This window comes from Acanthopagrus latus, chromosome 6 (assembly GCF_904848185.1).
Source record: "Acanthopagrus latus isolate v.2019 chromosome 6, fAcaLat1.1, whole genome shotgun sequence".
Lineage (NCBI taxonomy): Eukaryota > Metazoa > Chordata > Actinopteri > Spariformes > Sparidae > Acanthopagrus > Acanthopagrus latus.
The window spans coordinates 2,795,072-2,811,673 of record NC_051044.1 but is presented as its reverse complement, the minus strand read 5'-3'; the positions used below and the strand labels follow the sequence as shown (position 1 = coordinate 2,811,673).

Sequence of the window (16,602 nt, the reverse complement as noted above, 5' to 3'; positions counted from 1 at the left end):
CGCTAGTGTTCGCGCAATCATTTCTGCACATGCGCAGTAAGATGGGATAGTCCAAAGTGGTCGAGACTGGGGGGGGGTCCCGACATTATGATGTCATTCTAGTCCGGATTAAAAAAACAAACAACGTAATTCATTAGCAAAAAAATCAAAGAAAACTATCAGTTTATCAGGCGTTTTAATTAATGTTAATATATAGATATATATAATATATATAGATTTAACATTTAGATTTTACATTTAGATTTAACATTTGGCATTTGTATCTAAATTTAATATTTATATTCAAATTTCAACATTTATATTTAGATTTAACATTTTTTAAACATTTTTTAAACATGTTTTGTTGCTAAATGTGGCAAAAAGTTGCTGTTTATTTTAGCACGCACAACTTTACAATCGCTCCCCATGTTGTATGTGGCCCAAGACTTCTCATAATGTAACAAGGTGAGAGAGAGAAACACGACATAATATGTTTGATGAAAAACTGCCTTTTAATAGAAACCCACAGAAAAATGAATATGGAAAATACAGATTTTACTGCCAATACAGATGGAAACTTATTGGACACATGAATCACCTCAGTAATACAAACAGGATGAAAACAGCTATGAACGACATGTTTTTAAAACAAAAGAGAGACATTCAGATGGAGGCGTTTGTTTCACATAAAACAAAATGTATTGCTGTGAATAAAGTGTCTCAAGGCAAGATTAAAGCTCGCTGTCAGCATCCAGGCAGCAGGTGTCAAATGTTATTACAGAATAAAAAGGCAAAAACGTGTTAATCTTTAGAAAAACATGGTGGACATCAATTTAGATCACTGATTGGTCTTTTTTTTAACGGATTTTCTTGTTTTCCCTCTAAAATATGGTTGTTTTCACAGTCCTCTCTGATAATAACAATGAACTATAATGAGAATATCTTTATTACAGCTGAAATCAATGTGATGTCAAGTGAATTATTCTGTTAAACCACAAGACAAAATTCAGTTTTTCCTTATTATTCTTACAGACGTGGTGGATTCATGTGGAAATAAGAACAAACCAGTGCTGAGTATCTCTTCATTCATTCAATGTTAATATTTCTGATGTTACAAAAAGCAGCAAATTAAACATTTTCAGTGAGAGGAATTCCAGAAAAAACAAATATACAAGTTTCTCTGTTTTTTGTTTTTGTTACGTATAAAATCTTTTCACAATCACAAAGATTTACAAAGATGTCAGGTAGGTACAGTTGCTGTGAAGTGACTAAAAGTCTCATTAACATAGAAAAATAAAAGCACCATAGAGTCACAAACCCAAAATATAAATCAGTAGAAAATGACATGACAACTGACAACTAGTTGTGTGTTTTGTGGAAACAGCAACAGTGACAGTGTAGTGTTGTAACATGTAGCAGAAGACCGCACACGGTAAAAACATCTTTAACAACAGAAACATGTTAATTACGCTCTTCGTACACTGTTGGAAAGTGCGAGGCCGAGGCAACGTGGCTCATTTTCTTTTTTTTTTGGTCATGTTTAGTTACTGTAGTGATCAGGGCGCTCTGAGTGATGAGGATCACCTCTTCAACCTTCAACTGTTGAGTGTAAATAACTGGAGCCAGATGTGAGCTGAGATTCGAAGCACGTTTATAAAGTGCAACTCTGATTCCAAGAAGAGTTGTGATGCTGTGTTGGACATAAATAAAACAGAACGTGATCATTTGTTGTCGGGTAAATCTTTCTTGGTTAATTATATTCTTACTCGCAGGGCTTTTCGTAGATCTACGATACCAAGTTGCCGTAATTTAGTGACGTCTTGTAGAAAGTCACTCTGCCCATCGTGCTCAGATTATGAAAAACAAGTATTACATAGAGATCCTACATATTTAAAGAGCATTTTTACCCAATTAAAAAATAAACAATAGTTATCTTTATCACAGTTTTCTTTCCTTTCTTATTTTCTTTTTACTAGAAACATCTGAAGGGCCATCTTTGACCCACGGGCCACACTTTGGGCCGCCCTGGTATAAAGCATATTACCACATATGCTCAAAAAACACTTTGTTAAACTGTATTTAATATTTGCTTTCTGTTTTCACACCCGTTTTACACAGCGTCCAATCTGTTTCGGAATCAGGGTTGTCATTTGGAAACACAGTATTTAGCAAAAACTTGGAACTTGCCTGTTGCCCGTCATACACTAAAACCTCAAACCAATATAATGATTTAAACTTATAACAGACATAAGTGTCACCAGCACATTATTATAAACTGCCTTACAGATAATGCCAAATATGTGGAAGATAATATGTTTGAGGTCATTTTTGAATAGTTTCGCAGTTGCATCGTTTGGCCACCAGGGGGCGGCGACGAGAAGCTCCAGGTGAAACGTCACAACGCAAAGTCGTTACTGCATCCAGAAACAGCTTCCAGTCGGTAAACATGTACATCAGGACCTTTGAAATAAGATGGAGGATGACCCAAACACACCCACCTCTCCTCCATCACAGCACCTTCCTCATTCTCCCTCCATCACTCCAACTTACATATGACCGACCTGTATTTCTGCAGGATTTTCGCCAACACGGCCGTCGACATCGAGCCGCGTGACACCTCAGATCTGCAGCAGATCTCAGAAGATATCAGGCGCATTCAAACCAGTGCAAGTCCGGGCATAGCAGCGCGTTTGATTTCCCTACTCTGTGAATTCTGGATGGCCTAAGGCTTTTGATTGCAGCAGTTCCTGTTTTGTCTGGATCCATAGCTTGGATCAGATTGGAGTTTGCTTCAGTCCCACTCCCAGGAAAAACCTGCTACGAATCCAGAACACAAACGCCTGCTCGTGCCTGTCTGTCCGCCCATCTCTCCATTACCCTGTCAATGGTGAAATCCCCTTCCTCTCTTCCGCTCTCCTCCCTCTGTTTCTTGGCTATGTTGCTCGCGATAGCCAGCGCTCCTCCCTTCAGGAACCTGACAAAGTTCTCGCCCACTAATGGCCCCATGGCGTACATGCCCGGCCCGTCCGCCGCGACCACGCTGTTCGTGAACGGGTCGACCTCAATCGGGTTCCTCCGGCAGGTGATGGTCTCGTTTTGGTAGATGCCAAGTGGACGACCGTTGTCCTCCAGAAAGGAGAGATTGGGATGAGCGCCGATTAGAACAAGCGCCTTGGAGACCTGGACCACCGTCCGCTGGCCGGACTCTGACTCCAGGATACACTTCCTGTCGGGCCGGAACGCCACGACCCGGTGGCGTGGGAAGCTCAGGTAACCTGTGTAGGAGGACGGGGACGGGGAAGAAGAGGACGAGGTGGAGTTGTCGTTGAGGTTCTGAGCCTGGTCCGGTGCTGGAGCGCTCGGCCGCTGCTGCTGCTGAGTCATCATCTGGTGAACCTGGAGGCAGGACAGGAAACAGCAGCGGAGATTAACTGATTGATCCTTAAATAAATATGTGGCTTATCAAGCATGTGGCCTCACTCAAGGTTGTATAAAGACAAGTAAGTTCGTCTTTCCTTAAATTCTGCTGCAAACATTGAAAACCTGATACATCTTTGATCTATCAGCAGCTTCAGGCGTCACTCTCTCCTCTGCTCACCTTGTGGTACTCGGGGTACAGCAGCTTGGGCAGCTGGTTGAAGATGAGGCCGGGGTCGGTGACAGAGCGTCTGAAGGCGTGGTAGACGGGTGTGTTGAGATGGTGGGCCGCCAGAACCGCATCTGCCGCCGTGAGCCCCGCCCCCACCACCAGCACGGGGTCTGATGACTGGTCGAGCTCGCCGCGAGAGATGGCCGCCTCCAGCTCCCAGAACGAGTGGCAGACGAAGGGCAGGGACTCGCCCTCCACGCCGAGCCTGGCCGGGATGTCGTGGGTCCCCGTTGCCAACACCACGTTGTGGGCCAGAAGAGAGAAAGGCACCTCCTCCGAAACAGAGGAACCATCTAGAAAGAGGAAGGAAGCAGGAGGTGAGAATGAGGAAGCGTTCTGATTTTCAAACAATGCACTTTAACACTGATCAGAGTAAATCAGAGTTTTATCCACTGCACCTGCCAGCTCTTCTCCCTCTCTACGCTGCAGGCCCGTCACTCTCCAGCAGGGCGGCGACCCGTCCGGGCTGGCAGGCTGTCGGGTCACTGAGGTGACGGTGGTTCCACAGGCGAAGCTCTGCTCCAGGGACATCTGGGAAACGTAGTGTTGATAGTAGGAGGCGATCTCTGCTGGTGTGGCCCGGTCGTTTCGTACATTCCTGTAATAGCGAAACGACGAAAATGTTTGTTTGTCATATTCACTATAATTTAACAGGAACAAAAGAATGGAGAAGAAGAACAAATTGTCATTGTATGTGAAGTGAGTGAGGATCAGTTTGGCTGGACTCATTTGATAAACAAATTATGGAGGAGTATCACCTGGACACACATCCTCGTCTCTGTGGCCCTGAAGTCACTTTAACATGAGCCAACGTTAAAGTTGTTTTAGAATAGTGATATTAGTTCTTGTTTGACAGAATAACGTTGTTTTAAGTATCAGTGCACAAGCTTTGTTAACAACCTGGTTCAGGTTGGAAGTGAATAAACTAGTTTTGAGTTTGTTTACGTAACTTTTGTGTCCACATTGTCAGCTAGCTCGCAGCACTTTGCTCAGGGTGACAGGTAAGAACTTGGTGCAGGTTTGTAACTAAATTTATTAAGGTTTTACTAGTTACAAACACAATCAGCTGACTAGTGTTGTTGATCAGCTGACCATACAGTAACCAGCAGACAAAAGGTTGAAACAAATAGCGAGTGCTTGTTGCTCACTGTACCTGCGTTTCTCTCTCATCCAGTCCTTCAGTTTGAGGCCGGGCAGCTCCATCCAGTTAGCGAGGCTGAGAGTTAGCATGGAGCCCTCCATAGCCTGAGAGTAACACACACACAACATCTAAATCACTCAGCTGGATTGATCAACTGTGTTTCAGTGTTAGACTGAATTGAACTCTCGTCAGATGTCGCGCTGCAGTCGTGTTTGTCTCGTATCATGTGATCGTCTCGTCTGTGTGCAAATAAGCAGCTGACAAACGGAACAAAGCTTGTTTGCATACATCAGCACGGCGTCTGCCAGGTGAAACAGATCCTGTTGTGTACTAAGTGTTTGTTTGTCTGGACACTTTAAGTATATAATACTTTAAGATATTACAGCCAATTAAAAAAGGATAATCTTTAGTCCAACTGTTTTTATTATCCCTGTTCAGTGAGCATGTGGGTTAATACTGCTCAAATCGACACGGTGGTCAGTAATGAGACCTGCAGCATCTAAAGACGATATCAATATAATTGATAATCAGTCAGTAATTGTATGTGCGTACATGCCAGGCTCCTCCAGGTGGACCCTTCCCCAGCACCAGGTGAGGGATGGCGCGCTCCGCCTCGTACCGCCACTCCAGCGGAGACGTGTGGTCCAATCCGAAGTCACTGTCGGGGAGCAGCAGCGAATCAAAGAGCACGGCCACGGGATTGGACGATCGGCCCTCCAACCCCTCGCACAGATACTCCAGATCCTGGAGACAGAACGTGAGGCGGAGAGACGCCGTCAGGACTTTCTTTGAGCTGATGAGGCTTCACTTACTGTTCATGTGCTTGTGTGGGTGAGTTACCTGCTCCAGCAGCGACAGGTGAGGCTGCTCTCTCAGCTTGCTGTTCAGCAGGGGGTTAGGGTGAGACGCCCCAGGTGACAGGTAGGGGGTGTAACCTGACAGCAGGTATGACAGACAGATGCCTGAGGGGCCGTTACCTGAGGAAACACAGAGAGAGAGAGAGAGAGAGAGAGAGAGAGAGGTGGGTGAATCCTGTTGAAGTGTCAGGTTGTTGTAGCCGAGCGATGTGATTGGCTCGTGGCCGCTGTGTGATTTGCATATCGCCTTGTTGCTACGGCTACAGCTGCAGCGATCAGGAGGTCAGTTTGTTGTTTCGCAGGCAGAAAACAAGCAGTAAAAACCACGATCGTCACCGAGGAGCTGCGCTATAAAAGTCAACGTGCAGCTGCAGCATGACTCGGCAAGTTCGACTGCTTCATATCAACCTGCACGACGAGCCAAACCGATGACATCAGCACTTTGAGCCGAGGCCAAAGGCAAAGCGGCTCACGATGACTCGACAATTTCACTATTAGTGCCTTTTAGGAAGTGAAGGTTTTACCACAGAACAGATCCTGATCTCACAGCACACAGACCAAACACTGATTTTGGAACAAAGAAGCAAACTAATTAAATTCATTTAAAGACTGTTTGTAAAGAAATAAACCATCATTCATAAACTGGTGAGACAACCAGGGCTGCAGCTAGTGATTACTTTCATATTCATCCTGGTAAATCGATCAGTTTCTGATCTATAAAACAGGGACAGACTGATTATCGGCCCGGACGAACATCAGGGCAGATATTCAGCATTTTTAAGCATCAATTACATTTCTAACTGATTATTGTTTGCTCATAATATTAAATAATAACCTTTAAACAGGAGAATAATCTGAACCTGCAAAGCAGTCACTAGTCATTAAATTGATCAAATAAATGTAGTGGAAAGGAAAATGTCATGTAAAGCACCTCAAAATTGTACTTCTGACAGCTATTAACAATTCCAAATATCAGTTATTGATCTGCTTGACTTCTTATAATCATTATCTGCCCTGAAAAGGCCACGTGTTGGTCGACCGCTGCTATTAAATGTTATAAAAATGTGATAAATGTCCATCATTGTTCCCCGAAGATCGAAGCTGACGCCCTCAAATGTCTTGTTTTGTCCACAAACTAAACAAACCATTAAATATTCACTTTTAAGAAGCTGTAATAAGAGATTTTTTTACTGTTTTGCTTTTAAGAATATGACACAAATGGACAAATCAAAGATCAAAACTAATAAGTTCTTTGTTGCAGCTGTAAACCCGACTGCTGCAGTGTGTATCGTTGAGTTTTCAGTGTCAACACACTCTTCTAATAAACAAACATGGTGAATGCTCTTCATATCACAACACTGCCTTCCCCACATCCTGCTGTGGCTGATGTAAACACGTCCTGAGGTTTCATGGTTGAAGACTGTAACATCATCATTCTTCTCACAGCTGAGAAAACAAACTCCTGTGCAGCTTCTTCTTCAGCACATTTTGGCAAATATCCTAGAAACACTCATTCTCTAACTTCCAACTGTCTTCTCACAGTCCAGTGTGTAGAGTGTGTGGAGTTGACGTGGTAATAAAGCTGAGAGCTGGAACAATGTGAACAGCTGTGGGTTTACTGCTGCGTTCAGGTGTCTTCTGAGAAGGTGGGAAACAAAAAATGGCACAAAGACGATTGTCGTGTTTCAGGTGATCGTGACATGAGCAAAAAATCTGGCTGCTTCTCCTTTTGTTGAAACGACAAAATGCAATTGTGTGTTTGTGTGTGTTTGTGTGTGTTTGTGTGTGTGTTCTTACCGATGATCACCACAGGCAAAATCTCCCCAGAGAGAATTTCTTTATCATGAAGATCCATTTTGACCTTGGAGAGAAAAACAAGGCTATTATTATTATTATCATTATTATCCTTATTATTAGTAGTAGTAGTAGTATTTTTATTATTATTATTATTATTACTGTCAGTATCCCAACTGCAGCATCATCATTACTGTTATCTAAGATGGAGAAAGTAGAGTGAAAGTGATTTGGTTGGTTAATCATTCACAACGTCAGCAGTCACAATGGCTGGTCAGTACATTTCCACTGACCTCTGACACACACACACACACGCACACACACACGCACACACACACACACACGCGCGCGCGCACACACACACACACACGCACGCACACACACACACACTTCCTCTGTCTGTCACATAGTTTAACATGGCAACCAAACAATGACAGCCAGCTATAGCTGCTTGACACACAAACTTGAAAACCACATATGAAGTGTGCGTGTGTCTAAAATCAACAGAGATGAAAGAAGGAGATAAAACTAATAACTGTTACTGTGATAATTGGCCTCATGTGCAACAACAATTAGCATTTTTTTTCCTAACTGTTTAGACGATAAATATGTTTAAAACCCTGAATTTCAACCCTCCACTATCAAGACTCTGAACGTGACTCACGGACTCTCACAGGATTTATACAAGCCGGGGAAATCTTATCGCAGGATGCTTACAGCTCAAGGGCACGCTGGCAGCAGTCAGACAGATCATATGTCACCACAGCAGGCATGTGCACAGTCAAGAACACCTCCTCAAGGTACCAATTAAAAACCCGTCCGTGTATCAGAGAGGATCAGCCGCCGGAGGGAACGCTCGGCTGAACCTGCAGCGAGTGTCTGCACGTCTGCTGGAGGAAAGACTGTGGGGAAGTTTTTTAGACTTTTATAGACTAAAGTGAAGAAGTATTTAATCAAAAAGGATTCAGAACTGGCACCCAGCACCAACGACGAAGTGGACCGGGCTCACTGTAGCTGTGACATCTTTACATTCTTTAAATTGTCTCGTGCGACGCTGGTGAGTTTCCACTTAAAGCTCATTGTTCAGTTTCTCCGGCTCCGACACAAACTCTCTCTGTCTGTCTGCCTCCAGCACAGTCAAACCCAGCTGGATGTGACAGGTTGTGGGAGGAGTCCGGGCGGCGGGGAGAGGTCCGGCAAGAAGGAGTGAAACAGAATATGGATCATGATGTCGTCGATGACCTCACACACACACACACACACACACACACACAGCAGAGAGGGGCGGTGGTGTGTAAGGGTGGGTGTCAGCTGCTTTAAAATCTGCTGCGTCATGCTTATCGGGCAGAAAGGCGAGTCATGGGTAACAGAGCAGAGACGCGGAGGAGGACGAGGAGGACGAGGGAGTAAAAAAGAAAGAAAAAAAAACGGAACGAAAGATTCAGAACGAGGGAAAAAAAAGAGAAGTTGGGAGATAAAGGGAGGTTACATAAGGCCAGGCCGGAGCTGGCGCTGGGCCCAGACCCGAGTGTGATTCAAGGGTTGACTGGAGAGCCCACACACACACACACACACACACACACACACACACACACACACACACACAGTGTACATGACTATGTGCAGCCCTACTGGCCCATTTCTCCTCGTGGTCCTGACATGACCGGATAAAAGTTTTTCCTTCTGTTTTTTTGGCCGACACATGTCGAGAGCTGCGAGTCGGCCAAGAAAAGGTGACTCACCCCCGATTTACAGTACAGAACCGAAGTGATCCGAGTGAGAGGAGCCCATTGTTCTTTGTGTTTAACACACGCACACACACACACACTCGCAAGTTAAAAGCAGTGTGTGTGTGTGTGTGTGTGTGTGCTCAGGCTGCACCTTCTCAGAAATAACTGACATCATAATATTCCGGTTTTCTGCAAACATGAACAAGTGCAGACATTTTCAGATAACTTGAAAAGCTCCAATTGGAAAATAATCAAATCAGAATGAATCTTTAATTCTGAGTTAACGATGTGACGTCAGACAGAAGCCTGTAGATTGATTATTGAAAGTGTGTGCAGGATGTGTTTGATACTTGCATTGCACTGAGATGTTACACATGTGAGATGTGGAAACGACATATTGTGCAGCCCTGGAGTGTGTGTGTGTGTGTGTGTGTGTGTGTGTGTGTGTGTGTGTGTGTGTGTGTGTGTGTGTGTGTGTGTGTGTGTGTGTGTGTGGTCCTGGAGAAATGTACTGTAGTTCAAACAACCACAGAAGAAGTTTTTTTAGTAGTTTTGTCGCTTGAATACTTTTTTTTTAGACCCCTCGTGTTTAAAACGATGTGATATCGTCAGTACCAAAGCTTTATAGACTGATCTACAATCAGATTTTCAACCCGAGGATGAATTTACATGTCATTTACATCATTGCAAATGTGTAACGTGTGTGTTCACTGTTTGTTTTTGTTTTTTTTGTGCAGGTTGTCAGTTTGAGGCTCCAGGATGCTGAACTGTTCTGGTCGCACATGTGCCAAAAATGTTCACCAGTGTTGCTGAATTGTAGTGTGTCTATATGTATCTGTTATACCCCAATAATACTTATTACTTATACATTCATTTGAGTTTCTCAGACTTTAAATTATTGCAATTTCTTGTGTGTTTGCTGCGAATTAAACGAGGACAAACGTTCATCTGCACCTTCGTTCCTGTTTACAATCATTTTAAGAGTCGCGTTAAGAACTGTAATGTAATTAAGATTAAGTGTTACTGGGTGGATCTAAATTATCAGTCTAATCTAAAGTCTGAAGATATTCTGGAGTCATGTGGTTTTAGAAAAAGGATCCGACTATCAGCTGATGTTAGTTTAGAAACGCCGTCCGCTGACATGAACGAACATCCGGCTGTGATGTTCGTCTGTTTCACTTCTCTCGTGTCGTGACCTCGATGACACAGCGGTGTGGCGTCTCGGCTGGTGTGATTCCGTCGCCAGATTATTTTCCTCCAGTTGATCTTTTTTAAAAAAACAATGTAATTTAGCCACTTTGTTTTGAATCAAACACAGGCTGGAAGTCAAACACTCACTGTCGTCTAATTTTCCTCCTCGTTTACTGGAAACAGTTCCTGGAAGCGTTCTCAAAGCTGAGACAGCGTTTACTGTAAACGGTGTTTCTTCTGGCAGCAGGACGAAAAAGAAAAAAAGGGAATCGAGCTCACGACATGTTGGGGTAAAACTGGTGAGCCAGATGTTTTTTAGGTTTGCAGATTGTGAATCGGACAACCTGCAGGGCGAGACTGCAGGGAAAGGAGAAAGTAAATCTCAAATATCTGCTGACGTCAGAGGGGAAAATATGTTCAGATTTTTTTATTGTTTGACGCTTTAAAAACGTACCAACAGCTCCTAATAAAACCTCAGCTGAGCTCCGGCGTCTTTAAACTGAACAGATGTAATTAAGTTTTGAATCGTCCTGTGTTTACTGTCACCTGCTCTCTGGTTGTTGACACTGCCTCACCTGGCAGGTCCTCTGGTATTTTCTCAGCCTGATCAAATGACAGCACATCTGGCTGCCATCGAGCCGTCGGACAGGTTCGTCTCCTCAGACGTGATGATGCAACGTGATTTTATACCCCAAAACAACGATCCGCGGTTTATTAGCTGCATCAACACACCTGAAGGATCGAGCAGCAGCAGCCCTCGTCAACCGTCAGCGACGTTTCAACCGCAGAAACACACGATGAACTTATTAACGACGTGACGCAGCATTTCTTCCGTGCACGACTGTGCTGAGTGCAATCAGTTGACTTTGTTATGTAAGCCTCAATCATCAGCAACAATCACAAACACTCTTTATGTTTTGGCTTCTTGTGATGATGATGATGTGCGTCTTGTTTTAAATCTGCCGATCAGATTCCTCTCGCTCACATTTCATGCACAGTCAAAGAGAACAGATAAAGACTCTCAGACTCGTTTCAAGGCGCCTGATGTTTGCAAATGTAAAATATCTTTTCATAAATACCTGCTGGGCGTGTCGACAGCGACGCTGCCGCCATGTCAGATTTTAACTGCACGGTTAGTGCAGCCAGATTAATTCACAGATTAACTTCATTTACTGTGAGTTTCGTCTGTTTCTTGGGAGGTAAATAACTCAGAATAAGAGTGGAATGTGTTAAAAAAAAGGTACACAAAGAACAATTAGACCAGATGAACTAAAAAAAAACTAAAGATACACGCTGCAGAACATCTTTACTGGATTATTAACACAATATTAATATTTCTCCTGACGACCGATGAAGAAAGATCAACCTACAAACATATTTTCTGTCGGTTACTTTCTCTCGGGTTTATAAAAGAAGAATAATATTTTGGGTTTGTCACTCAAACATCAACATTGTGTAACTTTGTGTTTCAAACTGAAGTTTTCACAGCATCTTTGTATTAACTCTCTAAAAACAAACTGACAGTGTGATGACGGTGTTTTGTGGTCGGGTCTTCATCACACACATTTTGATTTTAATCTCAATTCCTTCTTGCACGAGCTCTTAAATGAAGAATAACTTTTACCTGCATCATATTAATTCACATTAAGTAAAGAACTGTACGGATCATGTGCAGGTGCTTGCTGACCTCCCTCCCTCTTCTGCTGACTCTTAGCTTCCATCTGACCTCTACGATTCTGAAAGGAAGCAGAGATCCCTGCTCGTCTTCCTACACCAGGCACCGTATCGCCGCTCTGACTCCGTCTCTCTAACGACCGGCGACGCTTCAGAAATGCTCCATATGGCACCTGAACCGAGGCCGGCGGCCCATCTGCCATCTGCAGCGACCAGACGGCTAATGAGATTTTAATAATCGGCCCGCTGAACGGAAAACACGCCTGCAGCCGTCTGAGGCCTCAGACGAGAGCTGAAAACTGACACCTGATAAACACGAGCGTGGTGGGACGTTCTCGATTAATCGATCAGAACAAAATCTGATTGAATGATAAAAAAATCTCCTGAAACGACGTCTTCAAATGTCTCAGTTCACTGTCACAGAGGAGCAGAGAAACAGGAAATATTCACTTTTTAAGACACTGGAATCAAAAAATGTCTCAACTTTTAATCTTAATATCAACTCAAACTGTTTGTGAGTAATCGATCATTCATATCATTTATTAATCGAGACAGAAATCCTAATCAAATAAATGTAAATATTCAGATTCTGAGTTTTAATTTCATCCCCAAAACTAGTAATCAAGTTACTTTAACACTGTGATACCTGGGTGAGGTCACTGCCTGATATCTGATCAATAACTCAACCAACTCTACTGATCAGTAACAGCCAATAGACACCCAGTAATCTGCAAATAACTGATTACTAAATGTATCAGGAAGTAAAAACCAGCAGGAAATGTAAATACTCAAATGATGTTGTACTTCAGAGCAGTTTCTTGAGTAGAATGAATATCGATCCTAAATATCAGTTTGATTGATTTCTAATAAACTGTATCGGCTCTGAAGAAGCCGTATTGATTAACCCCTAACACACACACACAGACACACACACACACACACACACACACACACACACAGAGGAGGGTTACATAATGATTACTGTAATGTGTGAGTAATATACTGTGGTGCTGATACTGCAGGATGCAGTACTTTAGAGTACTTTACACTGTAGTAATGCTACTTTTACTACATTTAAATATCTGAATATAAGTCACACAGTCACCAGGTTAAAGGTGCATTACGTACGTTTGGGCAAAGATGACCTCAGTAATATTTTAAATCCTACTACCACTAAGTTTGGTACGGAGGTGATCCTGAAGTATTTACATCACTTTGACTTTGTGTACATGACATCACTGACATTAAATACATCAGTTATCATAATCAGACACATTGATCAGAGAGGGGTTACATAAAGAGTACTGTGATGAGTAGAATGCAGTACTTTTACATGTAGCAGATTACTTTACACTGCAGTAACGCTACTTTTACTGCAGTTACACATCTGACAACTTCTTCCAGGCCTCATTAAAACTGTAACTGTCTCAGCTCCAGTTGCATTACATCACTGACACGAATGCATACGTCATTATGATCGGCCATATGATTCAGAGGAGGATTACATAATGCAGTGAGAGTGGTGCTGATGTAACGTCAGACTGCAGTACTTGTACTTGTACTGGAGTACTCTGCAGTGTAGTGCCGCTACTTTTACTGCAGCAGACTGTCTGAGTTCTTGTTCCAGCCCGCCCGCAGTCACGCAGACGCCGGGCGGGCTGAGTCCCGCAGGGTGTCTGTCACTCGGCGTGCGGGGCCGACCCTCCCCTCTCTCCCTCCCCGCCGGTTCGGCCGGTGGACTGAATGAGTCACATCAGTTCGGTGTGAGCGGACCGAGCTGCACCGTTCACACACACACACACACACATTCACCTCCCGCACTAACTGGCATTAACACCGCACCACTGACTCATCTCAGAGCCCCTCGCGCATTTTCTCCCGCACGCGCCTCACGCAGGATTTACAAGATGAAGGTTAACTCACAGATACGCGGGTGTCTGCGGGGATGCGGTGCCGTGGGTCGTCCTGCGGGGACAGAGTCTCGGTGCGTGTCTCGTGTGTCCTCCCTGCCGCCTCTCATTCACTCATCTGGCCGCTTTGTCTCTTTTCCTTTTATCCGTTTTTCTTCCGCACATGTGCAGCTCGAAGCTCCAGCTGCCGCTCAGCGCCGCACGCGCACATTATATACCGCTACAGACAGCCCGCCCGCCAGCCAATCAGAGGCCGTCCTGCTCCCGGCGAGCCCCCCCTCCCCCTCCGCCATCTCCCCCCGTCCCCCCTCCCCCTCCGCCACCTCCCCCCGTCCCCCCTCCCCCTCCCGAGCCGAGCTGTCGTAAAACACAAAGATCGTCTACGAAGGAGGAGCGCGCGGGACGAGGATGACGTAACACCAGTGGCTGCTGTTAAGTAACAGAAACATCTGACCAATGAGAAGGAGAGGAACCAGAACCAGGAAGTAAAGAGAGTTCTAGACCTCAGTTTGACTTTAGTCTGCAGTCAAGATACAAAGAATAAATATTTTATTCATGTACTATATTTTAATTTTCTGAGCGACTTTACACATTTAAAAGTTAAACAGGCACTGTGTGGTTTTAGAGAAGAAATCCAAAACTATTCTCTAATAATAATATTAATGTTAACTCTTCCACAGACTCAGTAAGAACCCTATTCTCTACTAATAATACATATAAAAAATAAGTTAAATTAAAAGGGCATCTGAAATCTAAACTATTCTCTAATGATAATAATAATAATAATAATAATAATAATAATAATAATAATAACAATAATAATAACAACAACAACAACAATAATAATAATATAATAATGAAATATAACTAAATTATAAAATACTGTTTTAAGTGGATCCTAATCTACATCAGTAAAAGTGTAAAGTACTCTGTTACAGGTAAAAGTACTCATTATGTAATCCTCCTCTGAATCTTATTTCTGATTATAACAATCACTGCATTATTATCAGTGATGTAATGTAACCATTGTTGAGACAATTACTTAAAACTGTATTACCTGTAAAAAATAGATAAATAATGATAATAAAAAGAAAATGTAGGCAGTAACCTTATCCAAGTATGACAATGTTAAAGTAATGTAACCTGATTACTTTTCGTTAATGCAAATTAAAAGGTGCAGTCTGTAGTAATATTTATAATACTAATGAGGTAATAATACAAACTCATCAATATGTATTTTTTGCTACCAGACCACTGTTTGAAGCTGGGAAGGTGGCAGGGTCCGCCACACGTAAACAAAGTTAAACAGTATAATCTGTGTTGTCCTCTAAGGTCAGTTTGTTTATTCAGTCATGGAAACAAAGAGAGTTTGATTATTTTAGTTTGTTTAGGCAGAACAATGAAGAACTTTCTCTTCTGATGTCCTTCCTCAAAACTACGTAACGCTCCTTTAGACTCATTATAATTGAATAAACACAGTTAGACAATGCATTTTATGTCAAAAGAGAAATCACTGGACGATCAGCAGAAACCCACAGACTGTGAAACAGGTTGTTCTGTTCAGTCACACAGATGAGCTCCTCTAAAATGGCAGCCGGAGGTGAGTTCATGTGTCCTGACGATGATGTCAGTGTTGAGTTATTTCAACTTTTCCACAGACTCAGTGAGAACTGACAGTAGGTCTGTGTGCAGCAGTGCTGGTGTCAGGAAATGTCAACAGAGTGGTAGCTCTTGTTTTCTTCCTCTCTCAGATGGTCAGAGGCAGAGTGGTGTATAAAACCAGTCCCCTCAACAAACTGGTGAAAAGATTTGTGTCTTGTTTATATTGTTCTTACTGCTCTTTTACGTTATATATATTTATGTATTATTATTCTACTAACTTATTAGTGTTTTAAATTGATGGTCTCTATTTTTGTCGTCCCTCTTTCAGCTGTAATGAGCTCATTTCCTCCCTCGTGGGATGAAAACCACTTTTCCACTTAAACCCATTAACATCAGTCTTTTTTGTGGAGTGTGAACGTGTAAATTCTGCATTTACACCTGGATCAGGTGACTCTGCAGCAGAAATGGGTTTTCATGAACTTGTCTTGGCTTTAAGACCCGAGTGAACGTGATAAATTCTGCTACACGAAGTGATGACGTGTTATCAACATCCTGTGTTGGTGCATAAATAAAAAAAGGAGTTTGGAATGTCGTCTATTCAAGGAGGTTTTATTACTGGACGAGGTGGAGCCACGTTCATTCCTATGAAAGCTGCTCAGTCGTGTTTTGAAAACAAAAAGAAAACGTCGACTTCCCGGCTGTGAAAACACCCGGATCACCGACCGAAACGGCTAACTTCTGGTTTAGTGCCCAGCTAACTTAAAGGGGGCTAAAATAATTCAATCATGCTGCTTTTCTAAATGTTATTGGCCCAAATGGCTGAAACCGACTCCCATGTCTCGGGGGTTGTGACGCTCTAAATTATTTATCTCTTGTTTTACAGACACTTCTGTCACAATGAGCCTGCCTTTTAACGTGACGCTTCAGATAAAAATCACCGACTTCTCTGCTGGAAGTGGGAATGTGGTCATTGTGTGATGTTTAGTGGGTTGACACACGTTAAAAAAACCCTTGTAGACCCGCTAATGTTGGTGGAAAAGTGTCATAATAAAAGATTCTCTTATCTTCTTTTCTC

The 16,602-nt window shown here is 43.0% G+C and overlaps 1 protein-coding gene across 1 annotated transcript; it reads right to left on the bottom strand.

Moving 5' to 3' along the window:
* Positions 1-470: 470 nt before the first annotated feature.
* osgn1 (oxidative stress induced growth inhibitor 1) lies at positions 471-14,130 on the bottom strand. The gene is made up of 8 exons (XM_037101306.1): positions 13,939-14,130; positions 7,424-7,487; positions 5,610-5,746; positions 5,322-5,513; positions 4,782-4,873; positions 4,027-4,226; positions 3,578-3,921; positions 471-3,375 (listed from the first exon to the last, which is right to left on the bottom strand). Exons 2-8 carry the CDS (start codon positions 7,479-7,481, stop codon positions 2,797-2,799), a joined length of 1,602 nt encoding a protein of 533 aa, XP_036957201.1. The 5' UTR covers positions 7,482-7,487; positions 13,939-14,130; the 3' UTR covers positions 471-2,796.
* Between the last annotated feature and the right edge of the window lie 2,472 nt (positions 14,131-16,602).